Genomic DNA, 26,607 nt, shown 5'->3' with positions numbered 1-26,607 from the left:
AGGTGGGAGAGAGAGAGAGAGAGAGAGAAAGAGGGAGAGATATGACTTTGATGACTCGTCTAATAATCTGTACACGCGGATTTTATTGCCGCGAGGTCGGTGTGATAAATGTAACAAAAAGGAAACTAAGACGCGCTATTTATACAACATTCTCGAATGCTATTTACATCAGTACGCCGCATTCACGCCGCGTTTCCGGCGTTGCTGGTGTTTCGTGGTTCGTACAACTTCGTCAGTTCCTCCAGTTTGTTTCCTCCCACAGCGGATTTAACCGGCGGCTTTCCCATCCTTCGTTGGGCCTCTCGATCGTTTTGATCTTGAACCGGGCTTAATGGCACCTTGTCCTCCGGCGATTGCGATATCTCCTGCCGCCATCTCGCCAGCCAATTGTCGGGAACGACCTGGTGAGAGAGGAGTATCAAAGTAGCTTCGTCGATATCGATGGAAAATCGACAGAAATCGAAACGAAGACAAAGGCAATTCCTAGGGCAAATTTACATTTTGATCGTTCGTCTTATTCACGGCTTGGATCTTCCCGAACTCCTCCCCCGTCGACTTGAGTTTCTCCATCTCGTCTCGCATTTTACGCTCCATTTGGTATTTGGCCACCGCTTGCGCTAACGGTCCTAATTCCCCTCTCATCGCGGCGCTCAACATCGCCTATTAGCAAAACGATTGGTGTTTCTCCTCTTAATTAACACGTATATCACGGCGAGTTACGCTTTCGATGGAACCCGTCGAAATGAAAACCACTTACGTCTCTCTTCCTCTTGGAGTCGGCGGTACCTATCGGGCCCGTGTCAGTCTGCGGACCCAGCTCGATGAGGACTTGGAAATCAGCGTGCTCGCCCAGACGGAAACCCACGCCGACTCTGGAGTCGGTTCCTTTCTTGATCGGTGGTATATTCGAGTAGATGAGGGAAAGTATCGTCGGCAGCTCTTCCGGTATAATCAGGGCCGTCGCGTCTGCGAAGTTTCGACGTGTCATTCGTTTTGATATAATGTACGCGGAAAAAACAGTTCCGTCGGTACGACTGAATTTTCCGGGGGACTAAAGGCAGGTTGCAGGAACAGAGGGATTCCTGGAGGAGGTCTCCACTCAGTCAGTTCCCAGGTAGGACAGATGACAATGACGGCAAAATGACGAGAAAATTATAAAATTTATTTTTCCATCATTTTTTTCTTTATCATTTTGACGTCATTTTCACGCCGTCATTTTCTGTTCTTTCTGGTTTGCTCGCAGTTTTCACAACCGAGTTTTAATGAACCGAACGTTCGCACGAAATGTTCTCAGTTGGTGTAACGGAGATACCATTTTTTGTCACCGAGTTTTTATCTGGTTCCTGTTCAACCGCAGAAACCGAGCTTTCTCCGTGTAATAGAAAAAAGCAATTCCATGCGTGTAAATTTTCCGTTACCTGGGGAGAATAGGGACCAGACAGAAATTTCGGAAAGAATTTTCGCAAACAGGGAAAATAGACCGATTGAATTAACATGATGATGAAAGAAGATCGAACGCGTTTTGATGGAAAGGAAACGGAATTTCCGGCAATTACGAACCATATTCGGTTCTTGGAACTGAAAATTATGTTTCCCTCTAACGTTTCGTTCATTGTGACGTTAATTGAACTAATCCTTTTCTCGTCGTGTAGAAGATATCTACTCGGCTGATTGTTCTCAGTTATCAAGTCAATCAACTTTTAATACGATTAAACGTACAGACGAATGCTTTCTTCCCACCGACTTTTCATCTGAACCCTATTCGGTTGCAGGAATTGAATTTTCCTCCGACCGCACAGTCACACAATCGCACGCATGGAATTCGGCATTATTACTGCAATCCGCGAATCGTCGGAAGCGCATCTCGGCGCGATTTCACCTCGGCGAGAAGAGCCGCTCCCGCGATCTTCATCTTGCTCGCATTTCGAGCGTGAACGCGCGAAAGAATTGACACTCACGGTCGCGGAGAAGCAGTAGCAGCAGCAGCAGCGGCGGCGACATGATCGCGGTCCTCACGATCGACGTCATCGTCGAGAGGGAAATCTCAGCCCGTTCAAAGGTCGCTTATGTCCCAGAGACGCATGACACTCGCCTTCTCCCGCGTGTTCTGCAACGTCGGACGAATGGGGATTAAAACGAAAGTCAACGCCGATCGGCCGGATTCAACGGTTTCGTCACACGTGGGGCGGAGACGAGAAATTCGGTAGGCGGTGATCCCGTTAAGATGCGCTAACGGTATTATATTCCACGGTCGCACAAGTCTCCCCGCCAAGTTCTCCGCCACGAGTGCTATCTCGTCCGCTGCCGTCGCATTTCTCCTTCACTCGCGCTCTTACTTTGTTTCTCACATTAATCCGGAGCAATTCCGGCCAAGTGCACCGAGTCCGGTCGCGCGAAAGTGAAATCTAAAGAGCGAGAGATCGCGCGCGCTCTTGAATTCCGTCGATCGTCGATTTTTCACGGGCGGAGGTCGATCCTTTTCCCGAGGAAAACGCGAAGAAGAGAACACCCGCGCCGTTTCTCGATGACGGCCGAGGATCCTCGTCGGGAACTCGCCGAGATCGGCGATTTCGAAAGCGAGGAAAGTTCGCTAAGCGGCGAAACGCGCGCGAAACGGCGAAGAGGCGCGCGCGCATCCGTTCTCCACCCGGGAACTTACGTGAGAAAGTGAAATCCAGGTGGACCGGGGCAACTCGGAGAACAGCACGTCGATCGACGTTCTAGGGCGGACTGGACACCGTCACGTTATGAAATGTGCACGCGCGTGTCTTCGATGGCACGAGAAGGGAAGCTCGCGGAGCACTTTTGAAGTGAAAGGAGAGAGACGGATTGGGGATCGAGGTCATTCGCGGCTAAAGAAGTGCCGATACGTCCACGTCGGACGTCTCACTCTCTCTCTCTCTCTCTCTTTCTCTTTTTCTCTTTCCCCTCTTCCTCTCTCGCGCGAGCATCAACGTGATTTTCTCCTTACTCTTTGCTCGTCGTCTCCTCGTCGTCGTCGCGCGAGATTGACGTGTTTTGGACAATGTGACGCGTTTGAATAATGAGACTGATGCAATCGTAATATCGAGAAAGATGGAAAAGCTGGGCGGCCTCGCGCCACTGATCTGTGATCGACGATCGACAATCGACGACGACGGCGGAGAGTGCGTCCGGGGGTCATCTCGCGCGTGTCACACGCGAGCGCGTTTAGAAGAGCCGCTGTTAGAAAATAGCACCGGAAAATGACAAGACGAATTACACGCTCGCTCGGTCCCGCCGCATAATGAAAGGGAAACTCTTGTACTTCGCCGGTGGAGCGCGCACGCGCGCGCGCACATGCACACGCATGGGCGGGCGCGTGCACGCAGAAACGTAGATTGACGTCTTTCGCAATAACAGTTAGTTATGCCGTTCGTTTATTTCCCCGTAACCGTGTCCGTTTATTATCCGCAGCTCGATCGAACGGAATAACAACGGTAACGCGAACGGCCGGGCTGAGAGTCTAATTTAACTGTAAATCTCCGGATTATAATTACACGTAACACTTATTTGCGGGATCTCTCTTTTTCTTTTCCTCTCTCTATCTCTCTCTTTCTCTCTCTCTCTCTCTCTCTCTCACGAGAAACCTCTTTGAAAGATCCGAGGCAAAATTTTTACGTAAAATTGCAACGCGGCAAAATAAATTGCTCAGCGCGACAAAGTTGTAGCTGCAGAAAAAGATTTCCTTGGATTTAGTACACGTGTTTACTTGACTTGGATTTGTTTAGTACAAATGACAATTTATTATCAAACATCATTTTGTTTGAGTGAAAATATTGTTGTTTCATTAGAGTAAACAATGTTGTTTGATAGGAAAAACAGTATTAGAGGAAATAATATTTGCTTTTCGACGAAGAAAATTTATTTCATTATATATTAAATATTGTTCCACTGAAGCAAAGAAGTTCTTTAATATTTTCCTAACACGGTTACTTCTTTCAAATAATTTATTGCCTGCGACAATCGTTGTGACGTTCGGGTGAAAATACAAAAAAAAATATGTTGTTTGACGTAAAGATATTTATTGTTCGAGAAACCAAACTGGTCCTGTTTATCGGATCAAACATTCGCTTGACTGCTCCATTTTAAAAGACAAACTTGTTCCAATGAAAGAAGTTTTATTGAATGCGAAAAATCTCTCTCCAATGTACGCAATAATGAGATGGAAAATAAAATATTTCCGACGATCGATCGTAAAAGCTACAGAATGACCCGAGAAGGCCGTTTTCTCTCTCCACGATCTCTCGACGACGAACTACTTCGACCAATTCAAAGTTCACCTCCTCCGAACGCGAGAACCTCGACCGAGCGTCGCCGTTTGTCGCGACTTTCCAATTTCCACGAACGTACATAATTTTACCGAAGCCCCCGGAACAAAAATCCCATCGAAACCAGCCTGAACTCAAGCCTGATATCAAGACCGCGTTTCATTCGGTTTCCCGGAGGTTCAATCCCGGTCGAAGTCCTTCGCTCGTCGATCGCTCGTGACGCGAAAATCACTCCCGCCGAGGAGAAATCGGTCGCCAGTCCGAAGGATCTGCACACCCTCCTCCGCGTGATCCTCCGCGGTTTTCGTCAACGCGTCCACACGTTTTCATCAACAGCCAAGTCCCGTGGCGAAACGCGCGCTCATTACGCATGCACGCGCTCTGCTGTGCGGTATCAGCGATAACACGTGGTTTCCTTGTACACACACACATGCGCGCACAATCGGACACACCACGTCCGCACTCCTGTCCTTCTAAAGCCACGCTACCGCCGAGCGCATAGGCGTGCGCGCATACTTCCTCCCGAACGCGAATTAATGCGCGTGATTAGCGCAGTCGTCGCGAACGCCGCGAGCGAGAGCAGGCTAATAGCCCGGAGAACTGTCGGCGGGGCCGGAGAAACGCGGAGAAGCGCGACCGGCGGCCACGGGCCCCCCGGAGGAGGATCCCCGATCGAGGCCGCCAATGCATCGAGGTATTACTCATCTACCCGCGAACTACCGGCAGGATAGTCAGAGGCGTAGAAGCGTCCGCGGGGGGGACGAGGGGGGGGGGGGAGAGCCTGCCGTCGTACGTAGGTACGTCCGTCCGTACGCGNGGGGGGGGGGGGGGGGGGGGGGGGGAGAGCCTGCCGTCGTACGTAGGTACGTCCGTCCGTACGCGCACCTACGTCGCCGACGCTCTTCTTCGTACGTTTTGCCATTTGTTCGCCGGACCGGAGGCGAGCTGCCGGCTCGTTGCTTCTTGCGGGGTCCGCGTGTGCGCTCGCATTCGATCGGTTAATCGGCTACCGGGCCGAGGAGGCGCGGTCGGGGAATCCGCGTCAGTGCGGACGCGTTCACCTGCCGCCGCTGCCATGGGCCTGCAACGTGGCCGAGTGAACGACGAGCCGGTGCTCGCAGGTACGAAGGAATGAAAACGGGAGTGCTCGTCGTCCGCTGATTCGGCGGCCCGATCGTCCGTACTCAAGGCTCTTCTCGGCCTCCGGCAAGTGACGTCCCGTTTGTTTACCGCCGGCAGGAGGTTCCCTCCGTCGCGAGGAGCTGCGGAATAAGAGCGAAGTGTTACCAAGGTCGACGATGCGTTCGGCGCGGCGCATCCGGTGACGCTTCGGTGGAAGCATCAGCTTCCTCGCCGAGGTCACGTGGCTCGATTTCGGACAATGCGCTCGGTATGTATCGGTATGTGTCGAGACATTGTCGAAATCGGTGCTTTCCCCCCCTTCCCCTGCCGCGTGAACCCCCGCGTGAGCGCCCATCAGCTGCGATGGTAACGAGAGGGACATACACGACGCATACTGTATTTATTATCGGGACGGTCGCTCTCGTGACAACAGCTCTCGAAACATTACCGCCTCTGATTCTCGCGCGCCGCTCGCCAACGTCAGAGGACGTGACTTCGCCCCGCTGTGTGCATAAACTTGTTATTCCTGCGCGTGTATCACCTGCGCGACCGCGCGAATGTACGCAGCAACTAGCCGACAGTGATAACGCGAAAACCAAAGCGTCGGAGTCGCCGCGGGCGAGTCGTTAACGGACGCGAAGATCAATCGATGTCGAATGTCGCGTGCCCTCGACGCGCGTCAAGCAACGTTTGCCGAAGAATACGTGGCGTTCGAACAGATGCGCTTCGAAGTTGAATTTCACGAAGGTGCAACAAGTCTCTCCTATATATCTCTCTCTCTCTCTCTCTTTTTCTCTCTCGGAGAATGCTCAGGGATGTTCCTCTCTGCGCGGAATACCAGCTCCAGTTCTTGCAATTGAGTAGGGATCAGATGAAAATTCGGTGACGAGAAATAATATCTCTGTTGCGGCGGTTGAGAACGTTCGTCTCTTCGTTCGAAGAAAAATTCAGTATCTGCGACCGAACAGGGACCAGACGGGAAGCCAGTGACGGACGGAGGAATGAAAACTCGGTGACGAGAAGCGATATCTCTGTTACCACGACGGAAAACATTCGTGTGAACATTCAGTTGCATTCAAACTCGGCTCAGACAACTGAGAGCAATCGACTGAGCGGAAACTTCCTCCAGGAATCTTTCCCGTCCCTAAAACCGAGTCTTCATTCGGCCCCCAGGCGTAGAAAAATTCAGTAACGCCAGCAACGTTGTTTTTTTCCGTTTCGTATATATTAATACGTTAATATTAATTAGATCCCGTCGTTTATTTTTTCATCTTCCTCTTAACCTTCGCTCTTCCGATCGAGGCTGCGCGTGGCGGCCGAAGAGAAACGGGCGCATATTCTAATTCGGTTCGACGGTGTTTTCTTATCGTCCCGCTCGTTATCGTCCGGCTACGCCGGCTGTATCGTGCGGTAGCCGCGAACGAACAGTTGGTGACACAAGTGTTTTCTACTCATCGCCGGTCGGTGTACGCTAACGCGGCTTATTTTTCACGCCCCTATGTCGCAAGAAACACGTCGGCAGATGTGCGGGAACGAATGTGACGAGTCGTCGGACGTGAGTAATCGACGTTTCCATTATGAAGGAAGAAGAAGAAGAACACGACGACGACGACGGGAATACGCGTTTCCTCGCCACTCCCGCGCCGCACGATCGGCCGATCGTCTCCCGAACGACGTCTCGCGATCGCACAAATTTCGACGAAGTTTGTGCAAGCTTCACCCGCGTACTTCCTCTTTTCCCTGCTCTCTAAATTTCTCGGAGTGGAATTCCACTTGAAGGGTGGAGCGACCACCGGATCGGATTTGAGCGATTTTTCTCGCTCGTTTAGAGCGAACTCTCTACTTCGAGTCGTCGAGTGAACGTTCTCGCTCGTAACTGAAGAGCAAATCCGACGGATTCCACCGTCACGGGAACGAGTTCACTCAAATTTTTTCGGCTGAAACATTCACTCGTATGAAGACATAATCCACTCTAAGCTCGAGTGGAGACACTCGCTCCTACGATTTCGAGTGGCGGTATCTTATTTATCGCTTCAAGGGGAAAATACTGCCGTTTTCCACTCGCTTTGAGTGAGATTCCACTCCAAGAAACTTAGACAGCCCTTCTTCTCCTTCTTCTTCTTCTTCTCTCGACTTTCCTTCTTCTTCCTCTTTTTTCAAGTTTCTCCTCAAACCTGAAAACCCAAGCCGACGCCTTCCTGTCCTCCGACTCGTCCGAGCCTCGGACGATCAAAGATCCATGAGTCAATGGTGGTTGCACAGCCTCCTTCGTGTCTCCCACCCGCCAAAGTGTATTCCCAGCTCGACGAGGAGCCTTCGTCCGGAGCGCCGGTCGTCCGCGTCGTCCATGTGATACCGCCGGTAGTAACCTTGAACGTGTGATTCCAGTGAATGTTTTACGACAACCTGTTCGGCCCGTGGGGCCCGCTAGTTATAATCGTGATCGGAGTGGGACTTATCCTGATCGCGCTGCTCATCTTCGCCTGCTTCCTCACGCCCGGCTGCATCGGCTACGAATGCTTCAGGAAACGAAGTAAGATCATCATTACCGCTTTAATTGCTCCATCCGTATATATTAAGCGCGTGTGCGTCCGCGTGCGCGCAATTATTCTCGCACTGGCGCGCGGCGCCGCGATCTTCGGGAAGGCGTAAGTCGAGAGTTCAAAAGTCGACGGTTAACGCGATTAATTGGCGCCGATCGGGCGGTCGCGTTATTTCACGGCACGAAGTACTTGACACCGATGCCGGTGGGGACGTGTCGATTTCACGTCGCAATTTCCAGTCACGTATATACGACACGTCGAGTCTGTCTGTCCGTCCGTCGGCCCGACTCTGTCATGCACGTGCGCCTCGACCGCGAGGAACGCGAAACGATCGACGCCTCCGCGATAATCTCTCGGAATTGCGGCGAGATCGCTTTCTTGGGCTCCAGAAATGATGTCTTTTTTTTCTCGGCGGGAGAATTTCTGGTGTTTGTAACACACAGAACATACATACCGCATTCAGGTATTTCGCGAGTTTATGTATCCACGAGTATATCATAAGTTGATCACAAGCGTCAGATTTATTCAAAGTATGTTCGGAATCCAGGTAAGATTGGTAGACTTCAATCGAGAATATTAAATTAAAGCGCTGAAATTAAAACTTCGGTTTATTTATGTTCGAATTGGTCGGGAATTTAACTTTCCTTCAATGAAGTTTATAGTATTTTTAAAAAGAGAACAGATTCTTCTTTTGAATATATAATAATGAGCTTTTCTAATATTTGTGACGAGTATATTTTCAACGCTGTTATCAGGAGAATATTCTTCGTTCAAGTTAACCATTACTTAAAAGAAGATGAGTAAACCGAGTTTAATAAGTAATAAAGTTCGCTTTTCTTCATAGTACAATAATCTTTTCCTCTGCATATATAATTGCATAAGTAAAAGAATTATAGTCGGGAATATGATTTTTCTAATGGATGTTACTACAATGTCAGCGATAAAAACTTTACACGCCCATTGCTGCTACTATATTTTTTGAATTTGAATCAAAACAGATGCTGTTAAGGCCAAAAATGACTATAGTTTGAAATCCTCATCCTCTCAACGTTCGTTACGGATTCGCCGGTAACGAGGAGAGAATTTTGCTGGCGAGCCGTGCGCGGATTACGCCTTTGCGTTTACGTCGCATGACACACATGCATCTAATGACGTTTCCTTCGCTTCCTTCGCCGCGTTACGTAATTAGGCACGTCAACTGGCAAACACAATACATAACTTTCCGATAATATTGCGAGGAAACGCCCAAACGACGTTATATCACACTTCAAACCTAGGTAAAGTGCATCTCTGGAGAGACTGTATGCGTGCGAAAAACGAAAGAAGGAGAGAAGAGAACGGAAATTATACGGAGTTAAATTTAACGCACGCGGCGCGCGTTACGCGGTCGTTGCACAACGATGCGTTCGGTTAGCGACCGTAGCCTTCTCGGCGAAACTCGCGATTGCCCAATCAGCATTTAAAACGCAGCGAATACGCTCGAACGTGGCCTCTCGTCGTAAATTTCTGAATATATACCGTGGAAAAGTGATAACAAGCCGAAAACGAAAAATATGCAAGTCGGTGGCGCGGCGAAGGACGCGCGGGAGCGCCGCTACAGTTCGCTGCGAACTCAAGGATCGCGAAAATGGCTACGATAGCCTTGAAATGGATTTTGTGCAGGAAAGGAGGTCAAGAATGTACCTCTGCGGACGAAGAATCAGGAGAAGGAGAACTTGAAGCTGAGCGACGTCAGCTATAGGTCGTGGAGACTGGGCAGCCTCTATGAGAACGACAATGGTAACATCATTCGCTTTGACATCACAGAGAGTGCAAAAGTTCGCTGAATTTTTTTTTTACCGCGTCTCTTTTAACGATATTAACGAAACAATGTATCATGTTCAGTCGTAGCCGCCATCGTTATTTATTTACGTTTATTAACAGAAAATACGCAAAAAACGCGAAACATAATTAATTAAATTTAATTAAGTTAGGTAATTTATTTCTCTAAGTTTCCGATTTTCTCATAGCTGAGACAGTATTTATCACAGCACCCGCCGTAAAGTCCGGAGGAATTTTGAAAGGGAAATAATTAATCTTGGATTAAAGAAGGTCGGTTCCACGTGGAAAGCGGTTACTATACGCGCATTGAAAAATTCGGGAAAGAAGTCTGGCGCGCGCGCGTGCGTTGCATCGTCGGGAAATATTTTATCCTTCCGCTGCAACTGAAATTATTGCACCCAATGTTCGACGAGGGCTCTTACAGTCTGTCTTTCTCACTGGTTTCAATTTTCAACTTCTCTGGTTTCCTCAATCATCTGACTTCCTCTCTCGAAAATGATTCGACTTTCAAGCCAGTGAGATTATCGACGATCGATCCGACGAACTTTCGCAAGCTCCCAACAATTCAGATAATCTATGAATCGACGAGATCGCAAAATCATCCGTCAAGCAATAAGGCGGAATATAATGCGCAGGTACCATCAGCGAGAACGCGGGGACTTCGAGGGACTCGTTCAACTCCGCCACCGCGCAATGCGAGAACGTGGAGTGCTCTTCCACACTGGTAACTATCGGCGTTTACACAGAGAACGCATCTCGCTTCCTCTCCCTTCCTTTCTTCCTTCAAATTTCGCTTCACGCCCGATCGCGCGAATTTATCTCCGAAACTTGCAGAATTTGATCCAGACGGGGAAGGAGAAGAGTCAGAACAAGAAGACGCAGGAGTTTCCAACCGAGCTGACGATGAGCCTGCAGTATCTGCCGCCCTGCGACGACGTTATCACCGGGAAGCTCGTTATCGGTATCGAGGTGAGTTCGATTGGCGATCAATACATTTCGTTACGTCGCTTTATCGAAAGAAGGGGGAGATATCCTCTCTCTAATGGCGCAAATAAACGCCACCGGCGTGCCTATGCATCCTGGATCGCGCGGAATCACGCAACGGAAACGCGCACCTGTTTTACAGGCGCTGTGCGGCCTTCCGCCGAAGCAGTACAACTGCACGCTGGAGCCTTACGTGGCGTTGAACATCGTGAGGCAATCGTGGAGCCACAGGAAGCGGCAGAAGTTGCACAGTTTCAGGACGAGGGGCATCAGGCACACCGCCAGTCCGATATATAAGGAGACTTTCGTTATTGCGAACGTGCGCTCGCAGGAAGCTAAGGTGAGCGTCTGAGAGGTCCTGTTTCATCGCCGTATTGCGCACGCTGGAAAGAAGACGTGAGTCAGAGACATGGCGCGATTGATTCAAATCGAAATACGCGGTTTCGTCACGCGCAAATCGGTGTTCTCTCTTTTCCACTCGCGACGCGGCCGCGAGCGGAATATATCTGATTTAAAAGCCTGGCGCATCTCCGTTCGCTGCGTCAACGGATGTGATTTGACATGCAGGCAGGCCGTACCGCGTTGCAAGCGGTATCGCTCGCCGCAGGTGCGATTGAGCGATTCNTTTTTCCCCCCCCCCCCCCCCCTCCTCCCTCTGACTCCGTTCGTTTTCCGCAGGATTGGATCTTGGATATCGCGGTGTACGATCACGATAGATACGCGAATCACACGGAACTGTGCTCGCTCAAGATGTCGTTAAGAGACACGAAGAAGATTTTCTACAGCCCGGAGGTCCACATGTTCAATTACCGAATGAAACCCTCCAGTCAGGTAACGTGATAATTAACGCATCGGTATTGAGCCATGTTCACACCGATCATTCGTTACCAATTAATAATTTTACCAATTTCTTATCAATTATTTTACTAAATTAGAAAATAAATCCCCCTTAATTTAATGTTATACTTATTATATTTCTATATTATATTTCTATCTTAGAAAAAGATAGTACCGTGAAGTATAATAATTATTATACACGATACAATTAAAAGCTATTTTTTACATCTATGTATCAGCGAGGGGGGTAATTCTACATGTCACGTGATATAGGAAGAAGGCAAATACTTTGCGACGAAATTGTAACGAAGGGGGAGAAACACTCAAATTTAGCGTGACGTAATTGTTGATTGGTCTCGTACTACTCATAATGAATTGAATCCATACCACCTTCCAGGAGTTCGGTAACATCTTACTGGCCATAAGTTACTTGCCCACCGCGCAGAGACTGACTATCAACATCATGAAGCTACGCGACGTCAAATTCACACCGGCGGTATCGAGTCTGGAAGAATTCAGTAAGTATCGATCGTCGATCTCCGGGCGTCCGCTTTGCGGAAGGAATTCTTCGATCGGTCGTTTTATTCGTCACTCTCTCGGTCGTAGACCCGTACGTTAGAGTGCTGATGTTGAACGGAAGAACGGGCAAGAAGATGAAGAAGAAGAAAACTAAATTCCTGCACGCCGTCGCGCAGCCGGAATTCAACGAGACTTTGACTTTCGATTTGGCAGTCACCCAACTCGATACCGTCCAATTCCTGGTTGTGCTTTGCAGCAAGGTAAGTTGCACGATTTACGAGAACTAATTGCAATTCCGTCCTTTCGAATGTAGCAATTTGTCCTCGCGTACGTGATAATTTTCTCGCAATTATAGAGATTCGATCAAGAATATCCTTTTTCAACGATGATGACGTTGAAACTACATTTCGCCAAATATTGTTTTTTGCGTTTTCAGGTCTTACCAGAGGGATCAACCGCTAACATCAGCACCGATCACGCGAGCGACAGCGAGGATTCGGTGAGCTCATTCAGGAAGTCGGCCGATGTGTTCATCGGCAAGGTAGCGCTTGGAAAAGGCGTCCGGGGTTCGACCGAAAGACTGCATTGGTTCTCTGTGCTGCAAAATCCGCGGAAACTCGTCACCGTGTGGCATACCTTGAAGTGACGAAAGCCATCGTTATGTTATCACTTACATATGTATATACAAAAAGGCGGTCGTGATTATGCAGTGTCTCAGGCGTCTCTGCAAATTACTGAGCGTTAACACACGTGATCCCGCATATTTATTTTCTAATTTAATCCCGTTGTTAGAGAGAGAGATACTTACGCGTAGCTACCAAAGATTGTTTTGCCAATTAAATTCTATTTAAATCTCTATTCTTGTGATCGACGAAGGAAATAATAAATTAACAGTTATGAGAAAGATAGGAAGAGAGAGACTGGTCTCCTTAATCAGGCGTCGATATTTACCGCAAATCGTGGTTATTTCGCAGGTAATATCGCAAATATCACGTTCCAGCTAACAATCATCGAACGTTTCGAAAAAGATCACACCGAAGCTAGTCTAAGATTCCAACGGTTTGAATCGTTTGAATATTTAAATTAATTCGAAGTTAGCTTGAATCTGGTTCAGATAAACTGTTCGAGCTTAACTTCAAACTGGAAAGTTCAAAATGCGATCTCTCGAGAATTCTGATTGCATAAATCATTTTCAAATCCCGAATGCCGATAAAAGCTAATAAATTTATTGTAAAGCCGAAATTTACATCAATGTTATGCATACAGCCGGCAGATTGAAGGATGCAACATTTTGTTTTCGATAAGTTTTGCAACGTATCTCGCATCCAATAGGAGAATGTATCTCTCGAGAATGATTAAAAAACAACTTCTCACATTGGACATGGAATATGTTACGAAACTCATAAAAAAAAAGTGTTACAAGTTTTAGGGTGACCTTCACCAAATTCTGATTAATCTGATCATCGATTTAAAATTACTGTCAGTCAGATATTGTCTGCTCCATTTCGCTAACGCAGATAGAAATTATTAATTTTACGATTATTGTTGAACGGCACGTTAATAAAATCCGCAAATCAGTGTTAACAATCCTTATTATTATTCATCGATTAATTTAATCGAAGTTTAACGAAAGTCACCTTTAGGTTAAATCTACAATACATATAATAAATTTCTAACCTCTACAATACATATAATAAATTTCTAACCTCTTGTTCGAAGCGCTAAGTTGCAATGTAATTTCCAGCAAAAAGCGTTTCCAGCGCCAGCAAACTTTTCAATTCCTGCGATTTAAACCTTATTATAATTTACGGAAGTCTGGGAAACGCCTTTCGGCAGAAATTACGTTACATGTTATTGCAAGCAAAAGGCTAATCTAACTTATAGATCCGGAATTATGCCGATTTCACCAGTGTCGATGAAACTTGAGTTTAGATCGATTTCACCAGTGTCGATGAGATCTTAATTTAAGTTTCTTTAGAAAAAGACTTAAACTCAGTTTAAGCTTCGACTGATGTTACTGAAACCGTTAATTAGCCACAGTTATACCTACCTCGTCGTAGCCGGCGTTCGAAAGTTCCGCCACGAGCGGCGCGAGTGCTGGCGCGCCGCCGGCAGATGGCGACACCTCGGCGAGCTCCGGCGGGCTCGGAGCAGCGGAGCTCGGCGAGCTCCAGTCTGTTTTGTGACGTGTGCGTGTGTTGTGTTCGTCCCGTCCGTCGTTGAGTTTTCCGCCGTCCGGTTCTTTTTTTCGGTGCTTTACTCTCCTCCCGTCTGGCTGGACGCGTCGAGGCCGGGGGTCGCGGCGTGGATCACAGCTCGAGACAGGTGAGTGGTCGTTCGTCGCGACGATCGTCCGCGCGCGTTAACCTCCTCCCGCGTCTCCGACACGTCTCGTTGAACGGCACCCTTAGGCAAGCTCACCTCGTAAGAGAGCGTGCTCCATTGTTCGTACCGGCGGTACGTAAACCACCTCGCGTTCTCGTGTGAGTTTTCGCCGGAAAGTGTCCGTCCGCATTGTGGACGCTCGCGAATGTCGTCGCTAGGACGACGCAACGCTTGGTCGATCGCGAGGGTATTCGCCTGCTACGTGGCTGATGAATCGTCGACGGTTCGGTCGAGGGGTCCACCACTCAATGAAGGGGGCATCGGGCTTAATTTCAGTATCGCCTCGGCCATTAGTTATGCGCACGCTGGACCGTGAACGATCGTACGCACGGGAGCAGTCGCTCTCTTCATGCGTGCGACGCAGCGACGGATTTTACGATCTCATCGTTCGACGACGTTCTCTCTCTATCCGGGGGCCCGTTATTATCCGCATTGCTCCGCGTTTTACTCTTATTTTTCCCTCGCTCGTCCTTCCCTGCCCTTCCGTTGAATCTCGAACGTGGTCCACCTACATCGTTTCGCGTTTTTACGACGCCAGGTCGGAGTGCTGCGAGGAAAACCGGGAGACATTTTAACGATCTCTCTGTTCCCCCTTGATCGATAAGCTTGAAAATGCTCGATTATCGAAACGGTGGGTCGGGATTGGTCGCTTTCGGACGGTCCCGGCTTCGAATCGAGCCAACTTCACACGGTCCGCGCATATATACGCATCCCTCGGACTTGTTCGGACTTGCATCCCGCGCGCAGTCTCCTACCGTTCAACGTTTCTTCACGTGCTCGTCGGCGCGCGCGCGCTCGCATGTTCGTCTCTACGAAACGATGGGAGAAAACAAAACGTCGACTACCTGCTTATAGAGAGGGATATACTAGCCGTTCGGGCTGTCTCCCGACGTAAATCGATTGTCCTGCCACCGAACCTCCTCCGCCGAAACGCATCCTACCGCGAAATGTTGACGGGTTTCCGGAAAACGACGTCTCCATGCATTCGAGGGCCCCGAGAGGTAAGCCGAAATTCATTCTCGTCGTCGGGACCTGCGAATATTTCGAGAAGAATAATCCCCGAGTCGGAATTTTCGTTCCACATTAAGCCCGGTGAGTCTACGTTAGTCTATATCGAGTCTTTTCAAAGGGGCATCTTCGTGCTCCTTTGACGCCACCAATGGAAGGTTATCGCCGTTTTCTCCATCGGGAGACTTAATGCAGAACCAAGTAGACTTAACCCTAATCGTGCACACCGCGGGCATTACGGGCGATTCGCGGGTCCCAGTCAATTCGCGTTTCTCTACTTTCGATAAAATGAAATATTTACGTGAACATTTACGACCATTCCTTCACGTAATTCCGTTCTACAGACTTCGAAGTATATTCATGATTTCTTACAGATCTTCGTTAGCGCTTTAACAAACTTTAAGTAAGCCAAAGATGCCAGAAAGAAATATGTGCGCAATTAGCTTAATTAAGGTAGAATTGCAATTTCGATTCAGAATTTTACGTTCGTACGTTTACGTTTTGCGTCACAATTCAATCACACGATTTCGGCTGTTTGTCGCCGTCGCAATTATTTTGGCGTATCGCCGTGCGTTCTATACCGTTGAGTCCGTAAAAAGTCGTCGTCGTCACCGCGTCGGCAACGATAACGACGCGTTGTAATCGAACAGCTCCGTTCTGTTGTTATTGTTATCAATGGTACGAGGACGGCCTGCGCGGGTGCGCGCAGGTAATAATTGCGTACAACTGCGCTCGCCGCTGTTTCGCGTTCGATCCCGCGGCGAAGCGCGCGTGAATCAAGCAAGAAACCACATATCGGGGCAGCCGGTGAAAACCCCGACCGATTGATCTCGCGAACGTAAACACAGCCGGGCGAGAAAAAGGCGAAAACGGCGAGAGAGAGTCCAGCGAATCGACGACCTTAGCATTCAGCGTGCGATACTTAAAGCGCGCGTATCTACATACGTCCTTACGTAGCGATCCTCGATCGCGAGCGCTGTCATTTCGAAAGAAGGTCACAGCGCGTTTAATACACACGACGGATACGCGATACGCACGTGTGTGTGTGTGTGTGTGTGTATACTTTTCTGGCTTTCGTAATTCGCGAGACATTATTACAGTGGGGGACACCGCCGCTGTCGTCATTGCGCACAGCGTCGCCTCTCGCTAAACGTAACGCAAACGTAAACGCGACGACGCTGCAGATTACGTCGTCTCGTAAGCAACGTGTGCCCGCCATTATCTGTTCGTAATCGGCCGCGATCGCTGTCTCTTCCGCGACCGATAACCATCAAGCCTTAACGGTTAGTTCGGTTACGATTGGCGATGCGAAGAAAATGCGCATCAAGCGCGTACGTGCGTAATCCGCCTGTGCGGAAACATTCCAGATGGAAATTTCGATGCTACTCGGATGTTTTTAAGGATCGTTTGCGCTTACTCAGGTGGCCTATACGCAGAGAAGAAGGTTTCTTCGGATTTAGTATACGCGTTTGTTTAGTATAAACAAACGTGGTTTAATATCACATATCATTTTGTTTGAATGAAAACGATGTTTCGTTAGAGTAAATCTTATTATTTGATAAAAGAAAAATAATATTTTTTTTAGAGGAAATAATATTCGGTTTTCAATGAAAGAAATTTATTTTATTATATATCAAACGTTGTTCCACTGAAACAAAGAAATTCTTTAATATTTTTCTAACATAGCGTTAATTCTTTCAAATAATTTGTTGCTTGCGATAAGCATTGTAATGTTTGGATGAAAATAAAAAAAGAAATGTGTCTTTGACGTAAAGATATTTACTGCTTGAGGAACTAAAATAATCCTGTTGAGTCAAACATTCGTTTGTTTATTCCATACCAAATGACAAATTTGTTTCAATTAAAAGAATTTTACTAAATCCAAAGAAATCTTTTCTCTACGTAGACTAATAAAAACAAACAACTTAAACGATACTTATTAATTAACAATTTATTTTGACGCTAAAACAGTGAAAACAGAAATTTAATATATCACTGGGGTCAAAGTACGAGTAAATTATATTATTAAAATTTGGATTTTTTTATATTGTTAGGATTGGAACTATATTATTAAAACTGGACATGAAATTATTTTGCTATCTTCACTCCTATTGTGTATTGTACAATTAAAGGATTTTATACAGGATCGAAACTTGAAGTCGGCTTTTGGTCACTGATTTGTGAGGTATCCGACGAGACGATTCTTCAGCGAATCGCGCTCGTAACGTCGAAATGACAGGGCTCGCTCGTTCGGTCGTACCCGCTACGGCTACCTTGTCCGTCGAACGAAACGACGGATATCGCCGCAAACCGCAGCGGTTCCTTTCGCGGGTAAATTGACAGGTCAGTTGTGCACACATGCAGCTCGTGCTGTAGAAGAGATAGATAGAGATTTACGGGCCGGTCGTTACCGTTTCGCGGTCGTTTTGACTTTAATAATATGACAGGAATGAACACATGTCGAATGACGAATATTAAATTTATCTTGAACACTGGAGTTCAATAGCGCGCGACGAAACGAGCGGCAGCGACGCGTGAACACGCGCGAAAATACACGGAAATCTCGAGTGGAAATTTTGATGCTACTTTGATGCTCTTAGGGGTAGTTACTTTTGGTTAAATAGCCTGTGAACTGGCAAAAACTTACACTGAGGAAAAGTGTCACCGTTCAAGCAGTATTTACTTGATCCAAGTAAAATGGTTATTCCAATAATCCGTAACAAATATTTACTAGAAGTAGAAATATAATTTATTATACTCAATATGATATTTCCTTCGTGTAAGTAGACATTTACTTGTATGTGTTAAAACAATTGCGATAAGTAAGTATTCAATTCGTAATATCGAGAATATCAGAATTTATTTGTAGAAAATATTGACACTGAGCAAAAAAATTTAAATTTAAATTAAAAATCACTAGGTTTCTTCGATGGAAAAGACATTTATACGTGTAATTTCAGTAAAAATCATGTAATTTTAGTAAATATTCTTTTAATTTTAGAATCATTTTATATTTACATTCAATAATTCATTTATAAATTAAAGTATTACCGCGTTCAAATAAATATTTACTACAAGCTATTAAAACATACTTAAATTGAGAACAATATTATTTGATTTAAGAGGTTGGAAAACAAGTAATTGCGTTTACTTTATTCCAGTATTTTCTTCTGTGTACTTTCACGATACTGCGCTTGTTAACTTTTCCATTAAAACTTTAATTCTACGGATTTCATTTCAACGTTTCCTCGGAACAACTTATTTCGACGTTTAAAGTAGCGAAATTTCGAGACATTATTATAGTAAGAATTGTGTGTTAAAGAATTGGGCGTATTAAAGTAAGAATTGTGTTAGTAGAATTGTGAGAGAGCCCATCTTGCTATTTTAGTTCTCACCGTGCCGTAGAATTAAAAAAATTTAACACAGGGTTAAAATTTCGACTTAGCGGGACGCGCCGAAATGCAAATCGAGCGCGAAGTTCGGCGTGTTCGAAGCACAAGGAGGATGCGTTCTTCCTCCGGCAACCGCATTTTTCCTCCTCTCTCTTTATCTTCCCATCTCTTTCTCTTTCCCTCGCTCGTTTCGACCGCTCAAACCGTTCGGCACGCGGTCGCGCGTTATTGTTATGCAAATGATTTTTGCGCAAGCGACGAACAACCGTCTGGGCGAAGCAAAACGAGCCGAGGCTGCTCTGCAGAAGCGGATCTTACGTGCTGCAACGAGCATGGGAAAATCTCCCGGCGCGTCTAGACACCTTTTAAAAAGCCGCGTACCGCCGCAATCAGCGATTTCCTATGCAATTACGCGGGACCGTAGCCGGACTGTAGCCTCCTCTCGATTTTCTAATTAGTCCCGCTTTGTCTCGCCGCGAGATTGATTTTTCGTGGGAGACGAGTGTCTCTTTCTTTCTCGCACGCACGCGCTTGCCCGCACGCCCGATTGTCCCGCGGTTGTCGACATTTTCCGAAATACGCGGGAAGAGATCGCGGGATGTATCGCTGCGATAAGAATCGCCTAAGGATTACACGCATTCCTCGTACTCGTGAAGACGTATCGTCGAGCGACGATTGTATTGGTGACCAACTCTCTCTCTCTCTCTCTCTCTCTCTCTCTCTCTCTGTGTGTGTGTGTGTGTGTGTGTGTGTGTGTGTGTGTGTGTGTGTGTGTGTGTGCGCGTGCGCTTTCCGTCTCTTCACCACGAATTTTCGCAGCGCGCGCGCGCGCGCGTGAGACTCGTACGAAGTAAAAAAGGCATCTAAAAGGAAGGCGTTTGTGAATGCAAATAAGCCTCTCTCGAAATAGACCCTCCTCTAAATACCATCGCACAGTGATTGGCACGCGATCACCGCTGCACCATCGAAAGGTGTAATCGTTTCTATTTCAGTCGGTATGAAAAATAACGGCCGTCGAAGTTGCGCAAAAGAAGCCGAGGTCTCAATATCGGGGAAGACGTGTGTACTCTTCCTCACTTTGAATTTAATTTGTCTCTCGGGGTTGTATCAACATACTTAATTTCGCGATTCGCAGACTCCGAACCTGGCATTATTCGGTAAATGCTAATTGAGCCGTCGGGCCCATTCTACAAACCTGCTAACCGCGGATTCGAGATAATTAAATGTAAATTATTCTCTCTTGTTGGCTACCGGTTTTCGTATCTCCTTCAAAAGAGAGAGAAGGAGAGGAGCGCGGGCAAAGTTGCAGATTCGTAGAAACTCGGAAACTCTCTCGCCGGGGGAATTTTCGACTCGTCTCGCAGCCGTGAACTTTCCAGGTTCGGCCCGACCGAGCGTGGAGGATTACTTGTGCGTGGCGGCGTTCTCAGGCCATCAGGCTAAATCCAAACTCGCTTTGTCCCTCTCTCTCTCTCTTCCTTCCCTTCCTTTTTTTCTTTCTCGCCCTCTCTCTCTCTCTCTCTCTCTCTCTCTCTCTCTCTCTCTCTCTCTTCCTCTTTCCTTCTTTTTTTTCCCGTCCCTCGAAAATTCCGGCAAACGGTCGGATTACCGTGCGCCGGGTAATAAAAATGTGGACGAACGAGAATAGCTGTACTTCCTATTCTATTGTTGTACTTGCGCGCACGAGAGGTGCAGCGCGAGCTGGCGCAGCGGTGGCGGGTAGGTACGTGCGGGTTAATAATGCACGTGTATTCTCTTCGGAGCGAAGGCTACGCGTCGACACGATATTACGTCCGTGTCATGGGAGAAAGAAACGCGTGTGTGTGTGTGTGTGCGTGTGGTGGTAGCAGCAGGCATTCCTTCTTTCCCGTTCTTTCCGTTCTGCGAGAGCCGCACGCGTACGCACGCGTTCTAAGTGGCGTGACGTCCCGTCGCCACCGTCGTCGTCGTCTTGGTGCGTTCGAGAACGTCTAAATTGAAATTCGAGTAAGTCTCGACACCTAACTGGGTCGTCGCCGGCGAACAGGTTGGCTTTAGAGCGCGAGAGGTATGCGCGGCACAGACGTTCACCTCTCTCGCGATGGCAGAGTGCGTCTATAAATAAGAGATTTTATGTCACCTCCGCGCGAACCTCCGTACTCCATTGGAAAACACACCGGTGTCAGGGAATCTTTTCTCTTCCGAAGCCCCGTTGAGCGATCGTCGACCGCTCGAGTCCCGCACGGAAAAATGCGCGCGACGAAGTCTCGCCGTTATCGGCGACGATGCTCGCGATAACATCGATAACACGAAACTGCCACCGTTCGTTCGCTTACCTGCACCCATCCAGTTGAGAACGGCGTTTTATTATGTAAGGAAAAGTGAAAACGGGCTAAGCTTAAACGCGATTCGATCGCGTTCCCGAACGGATTCCTCGATATCGCGAGATTGTAAACGGACGTTATTACACGGCCGACGATGATAAACGGCCGTGTTTCCCCGTGAAATTTCATGGGAGGGGAATTAACGGGGCGCCGGGCTGAATGCCCCGTCGCGTTCCGTGAAATTTTCCCTCCGAATCCTTCGAAACCTTCTCGCATCGCGTATGCAAAACACGCGTCCCGAGCGCGCGTATCGCGCGCGATCGCTTTGGAAAGTAAAAGCAACGACCAGGCGATACCACCTAGTCGTTATTCAGGATTTCGCGCGCGCGGCGCGCGAACGCCGAGTCGCCACGGCGACACGTTAATCCATTAGAGGCCGTAATGATTCCAGGAGCATTTGCGCACTTTACAGAGGTATCGGTGATCGAAACGTTACTGGTGAAAAACGCAGGTACAACTAGCAATTAGCTGGCGAACGCGAAATTAAATTGTACGGTTAATCGAGTGGTTGAATTTTCTGATGTAAAGAAAAATGTTCGTCATCAAGCGCTCGTTATTGAGTACCGTCGATACCTCGAAAGCGAGTTCGTTTGGGAAACTCGAGATCATCTCCGTCGCAAGGTAGTATCGCGCGCGAAATCAAATCACTCGTGTTTAACACACATTGACAATCGCGCGGATTGCGCCTCGTTGCGTACACTTGGTTGCACACGTGTGCAAGCCGGAGTGCGTTATGTACACCTTACCATTCCCCAGACCAAGAGTTGGCGATTTTTAGTCGTACATGTAGACACAGAAGGTCGAAAATAGCACGGGTAATTCTAATTACAATGGTTGAGTCATGATGGCTTTGGTTATATTGATTTCGACTTTATGCATATATGTCTGTTGTTCGGCTAAAGATCGTGCAATTCTCGATCCACATAGTGAAAAATTTCACGTTACAAACGGTCCGCCTATCTGAATCTTCGTGTTGCTTTATAACATGGGGAATGTGGTGAAAGGTACACACAAATATGTTAAATTAACGTATTCACCTTGCTGACATATTATTTTTTAATATAGTTTTAAACTCTCGGAAAAAAAACCTATTTTCTCCTCAACTTTTCCGCGGATGTTTTGGTTTCTTATCTTCTCTACAGAAAAAAGAAAATAAATGTAGGTTTTAACTGAAAACAGGTAAATTTTCCTAAACGAAATTTCGTTTGGCACAGAAACTGAAGAAGTCTGCGGAAAAACGGGGGGGGGGGAGAGCTGATATTTTTCGAAACTTTGAAACTATACTTCTTCACATATTCACCTTGTTAAACTAACGCAAAAATTTAGGTGGATTGTTTGTAACACAATTTTTTACCGTGTAGGAAATGGTAGGAAACGTACACCCCGCAATGCGTAAATTTCGTAAACAATATACAATAACATATCTCGGCATAAATTTGTATAATTCTCGCGACGCAGGAGTCGATGTAATAAAATTCACAAGTAAACGTAATAATTTTCCTCGAGAATCATCAGAAGCTTCGGTTGATCGACAATTATCGAGAAATAGACAGATGTGCCCGCCAACCGGTTGGCAATGTGTTTTAATCCGTTAGTTACTTCTCGCCGCGTCACTCTCGTGTCCGCTCTCCTTCGATCGAATGAACAGCACCGGGATATCCGCGTCCCGAGTCTCAGGCCGGCTTTGTGCCGAGCGGCAAAGTGTAACCTCGTCCATCGCCTTTTCCGCAATTAGAAATCTACCTCTCGGCTATATAAAGTCATACATCGGTATGCACGTTCGCTCTCGCACAAACATACACACGCGCGCACACACTTAGCCACATGCGCACGGAGGCATCGCGCGCGACACCAACAGCGGCGACAGTCACAAAGAAACGTGCAAAAATGCAGCCACCGTCCGTCAGCGTTGTTTCAGCGTCGGCCAAATAAGCGGATATCTTGACCGTCTAGTATTTCGTCAAGTTCCACCGTGCGTTATCCGCCATAAAAGGAGCGCTAACTTCGTTCTCGGCTATTCCCGCGTACTCTGCTCGATCTCTGCCGCCTTATTCGCAAATAAAGGAGACGAATTTTCCCCGGCCGGTGGCTCCGAGAAAAGAGCACGAGAGGGGAGCGCTCGACGTCGGCAGACGAGCACCGCGTTTCGCAGATAAAATCGTGCCGAGATAAGACCGTGAACGCGCGAGTCGCGCACGACGGCGACGATCACGGCCGATGATTGCGCCGCGTCCGCCTCCGCACGATCGCTCGTACGTTATTATTTTACATATCGAGTTGCACTCTGAATTACATTGATCATGTTGGAACACGAACGGGGAAATTGCAACGGGACCTCGCGGACGATCGATATATGGAGAGAGAGAGAAAGAGAGAGAACGTCGTTGTCGAGCACATCCGCTGTCCGTTTCGCCGCAGGGTGCGATCGCTGGAAGAAGGCGACTACCAGATTCGTCGGTGCCTCGATCGCTCCATTGTTGCCTTGGGTTGCGCGTCTCAGGATACCGCGATACATCGACGTGTGGCGGGGAATAGCAGCGTCGGAGTCGGAGTCGGAACGGGGAACGAGGAAACCGCGCGCGCGGATGGGATCCCTCTTCTTTCGTCGGCCGCGCGCCGCCGGTGCGCCGATGCGTCAAATAACATGCAATATTGGTATCTATATCTACACCGGTCGGCCTACGTGCGTGTATGTACTCAGCTGCGCGTTTCCTCCTCTTCTTTCTCTCTCTCTCCCTCGTTCGTGTTCTCGGATCGGCACGGTGAACGCGATCTTACGCATCGGCGAAGGTATCGCTCGCGCGCGCGAGAGAAGACGTCCCGCCGCATGAAAAAACCGAGAGAGAGCAGACACTCGACGAGATCGACGTCAGATCGCGTACAACGACGGCGATAGCTTATCGCCGTTATGAAACACCTCCGGTTGTTGACGTCGAGCGTTTTTGCGCGGGCAGGCGCGCATCTGCGAAATCCGTGATCCGCGCTCGTCGCGATCACCGGTACAGCGATATGATAATCGAGTCGAAATTTTGTGATACTACCTGCGGAAAAATTAGTCTTAAATCGCGACCGGATATTCTCGTGTATAAACAAGAATATTATGATCTTCTTAAGAGACTTTTAGTCTTGATCTGATCGAATTTATATTGGTTTGCGAGTATTACTTGAACCCAATTCAAGACTAAAAATCTTCTCAAGAAGATTCAATATTCTTGCTTATATATGAGAATATCTGTTCTTGAGATTTAAGACTAATTCTTTCCTCCGTGTACTTTGACGTTCTTAAGGATAGCTGGCGTCTACTTGAATGTCCTATAGTCTAGTGAAAACCTACTATGACGACATCACATCTTAACTTCTCTTTTGAATCTGTAATTCTACACAGATTTAATCTTAATATTATTTTGAGAATTTTCTACCTAAAATATAATATAATTTATAATAATTTTCCACATAATCTATAATAATCTATAAATTCTCCCAACATTTATATTACTAAATTCGTACGAGTATTGGAAACAACCTATTTTAACTAAAAACAACAAAAGCGAAAATTTAAGACACAATTATGGTTAAAGAAGGAATAAATTATGTCATTAGGATTCAATCTGTTTTGCTCCTCTTCTGTGTAGAATTGAGGACTCAACGTAGGACCGAAATTTCCGCTCGCGTATAATTAGACCCCCAACTAATTAAATTCCAAGCAGATTCCAATTAATCGGAGTGCGGTTTCAACCACCGAGAGTCGTCGGCATCGTTCGCCCGGTGTTTCTCGCTGCGCGCACGAATTTATGGCGAATCGACGGAGGGAACGCGACGTTTCGCGGAAGAGGGTGGAAAACGTGCGCCGGCCTTCGGCCGGGCTTCTATTAACGCGCGCGCGTTGCTGCAGCAGCGGCTCGAAGGGAGGTAGGAAAAATAAAGGAGAGAAAGAGAGAGAGAGAGAGAGGGAGAGAGAGAGAGTGCGCGAGAATGCGAGATCGTTACCGGGTCGCAATCGCGGCGCGGTCGAGTAACGCGTACGCGTATAAACAGGCCGTGTATTTTTAGCCGGGGCTCGTGTCGGATTTCCTGAACACTTGATACAGTGTAAACTCTCTGTCTCTCTCTCTCTCCCTCTCTCTCTTCCTCTTCCTCGATGGCGAGACGCGGACTCGGGGATGGATGGATAGTGGTTGCTATGCCTACGTGTCCCTCACCCCCTTGGCCGCGTCTCCGAGTTCTGCAGGTCGCTCTCCGTACGTTCGATACCTTTCTTCTACCTGCACCTTCGTCTTCGTCGTCGTCGTCGTTACGGTAATATGCCTAGGCGTTATTTATCATTCGCATCCACCGCTTCTTACCGTTTCCCGTTTCCGCCGACCGCGCGGCCGGAAGAGCCGTCGCTCTGCAGCGCGTCGCTCCGCGCTATTAATTACCACTGCTTCTTCGCTCCCGAAGATCAATGCTCGGCCGGGGGAAGTACGTGTTTCCGCGTTCGCTTCGACGACGGAGTCCGCGGGAAGATTGCAGGCTCGAGCAACAACCGATTGTCGGACGGTTCGCGTTGCTTCGGATTCGGGAGCGGGCGTGTCACGTTCGACGACGACGATGACGACGGTCGCGGAATACAAGGAGCCTCTCTCGGCGCGGATTTTTCGGCAGATTCGCGACGGCATGTCGCCGATATCTCCCGTCGGATCTTCCCGTATCTCCTCTTCCCCCTCTTTTTCTCTCTCTCTCTCTCTCTCTCGCCGTCCGTCAATCGTCTCTCGCAGTTGCGCGCGACGGTAAAAACGTACGCTCGTTAAATCGTGCGCTGCCTTTAAAACATCGCGGGTTCTTACACGGGCATGCGGACGAGCGAGTCGTTCCGTCGTCGACTCGCCGGTCGCGGCTCGCTACACGGCGTGAACGCATCACGCGACCGATCCGACGAACGTGTATCGGGGACCCGCCATCGCTGCCACCTGGTGTTATCACGATCGCGACCTGCCCGACGATTAACAGTCCGAGTTTCTCGGAGATAACTCACGGTGAAGATTTACGCCGGTGGATTCACGAAGTGGATCTCCGTGCGCGCACCAACCACGGCTTTACCTCTTCCGCGGGACAGCCGTCGCGGGAGACATTCTTCTTTCTCAGGTGCGCCGTTTAAAGAGAACGTCTCCTGCAATTTAACCGCGGCTCCCGAGCCTCTAATTAGGCCTGAAATCGCGCCGGAAAAGGGGATTAGGTGGACTCACGCGACATCCCGCCCCTCGTCGCTGGTCGATGACGACGTGAGGATTGACGACGATTCTCGTGGAATCTCGCGCCGGAAACTCGCGCCTCCTCCCCCCCTCCCCCCCCCCGTGTGTAACTT

The 26,607-nt window shown here is 48.0% G+C and overlaps 3 protein-coding genes across 14 annotated transcripts in view; 2 read left to right on the top strand and 1 right to left on the bottom strand.

The window, feature by feature from the left end:
* Positions 1 to 63: 63 nt before the first annotated feature.
* On the bottom strand, positions 64 to 3,720 carry LOC106745206. Its single transcript, XM_014620573.1, has 5 exons — positions 2,660 to 3,720; positions 1,959 to 2,107; positions 758 to 966; positions 499 to 660; positions 64 to 401 (listed from the first exon to the last, which is right to left on the bottom strand). Exons 2-5 carry the CDS (start codon positions 2,026 to 2,028, stop codon positions 183 to 185), a joined length of 660 nt encoding a protein of 219 aa, XP_014476059.1. The 5' UTR covers positions 2,029 to 2,107; positions 2,660 to 3,720; the 3' UTR covers positions 64 to 182.
* A 296-nt stretch (positions 3,721 to 4,016) lies between these two features.
* LOC106745238 (synaptotagmin-1-like) lies at positions 4,017 to 13,761 on the top strand. 7 transcript variants are annotated; one of them, XM_014620668.1, is made up of 11 exons: positions 5,320 to 5,410; positions 5,529 to 5,679; positions 7,800 to 7,944; positions 9,617 to 9,733; positions 10,411 to 10,499; positions 10,610 to 10,744; positions 10,902 to 11,099; positions 11,438 to 11,590; positions 11,994 to 12,114; positions 12,203 to 12,375; positions 12,552 to 13,761. In XM_014620668.1, exons 3-11 carry the CDS (start codon positions 7,803 to 7,805, stop codon positions 12,759 to 12,761), a joined length of 1,338 nt encoding a protein of 445 aa, XP_014476154.1. In that variant the 5' UTR covers positions 5,320 to 5,410; positions 5,529 to 5,679; positions 7,800 to 7,802; the 3' UTR covers positions 12,762 to 13,761. The 7 variants fall into 7 exon arrangements, with proteins under 7 accessions (XP_014476157.1, XP_014476158.1, XP_014476153.1 ...); XM_014620671.1 differs by lacking the exons at positions 5,320 to 5,410; positions 5,529 to 5,679 and adding an exon at positions 4,017 to 4,983; XM_014620672.1 differs by lacking the exon at positions 5,529 to 5,679 and having other exon boundaries at positions 5,124 to 5,410.
* A 524-nt stretch (positions 13,762 to 14,285) lies between these two features.
* LOC106745224 overlaps positions 14,286 to 26,607 on the top strand; it is an 87,758-nt gene continuing 75,436 nt past the window's right edge. For 5 of the 6 annotated variants that reach the window (XM_014620624.1, XM_014620622.1, XM_014620623.1 and 2 more), the window contains exon 1: positions 14,286 to 14,440. The gene's annotated coding sequence lies outside the window, so the exon portion shown is untranslated. Of the gene's footprint in view, positions 14,441 to 15,355; positions 15,502 to 26,607 lie in introns of all 6 variants that reach the window. The other variant, XM_014620619.1, reaches the window with a different exon arrangement.

This window comes from Dinoponera quadriceps, unplaced genomic scaffold, assembly GCF_001313825.1.
Source record: "Dinoponera quadriceps isolate SergipeBrazil2010 unplaced genomic scaffold, ASM131382v1 scaffold1270, whole genome shotgun sequence".
Lineage (NCBI taxonomy): Eukaryota > Metazoa > Arthropoda > Insecta > Hymenoptera > Formicidae > Dinoponera > Dinoponera quadriceps.
Note: the sequence above shows the minus strand (reverse complement) of the source record. Positions and strands in the feature narration are given on the sequence as shown.

Excerpts from the sequence above, each read along its gene's own strand:
- LOC106745206 (XM_014620573.1), bottom strand. The coding sequence starts at position 2,028 with ATGACGTCGATCGTGAGGACCGCGATCATGTCGCCGCCGCTGCTGCTG. Across the intron at positions 661-757 it reads ACTCCAAGAGGAAGAGAGAC|GCGATGTTGAGCGCCGCGAT; the intron begins GTAAGTGGTTTT and ends TTTTGCTAATAG. Across the intron at positions 402-498 it reads ATAAGACGAACGATCAAAAT|GTCGTTCCCGACAATTGGCT; the intron begins GTAAATTTGCCC and ends CTCTCTCACCAG.
- LOC106745238 (XM_014620671.1), top strand. The coding sequence starts at position 7,803 with ATGTTTTACGACAACCTGTTCGGCCCGTGGGGCCCGCTAGTTATAATC. Across the intron at positions 7,945-9,616 it reads CGAATGCTTCAGGAAACGAA|GAAAGGAGGTCAAGAATGTA; the intron begins GTAAGATCATCA and ends GATTTTGTGCAG. Across the intron at positions 10,745-10,901 it reads AGCTCGTTATCGGTATCGAG|GCGCTGTGCGGCCTTCCGCC; the intron begins GTGAGTTCGATT and ends CCTGTTTTACAG.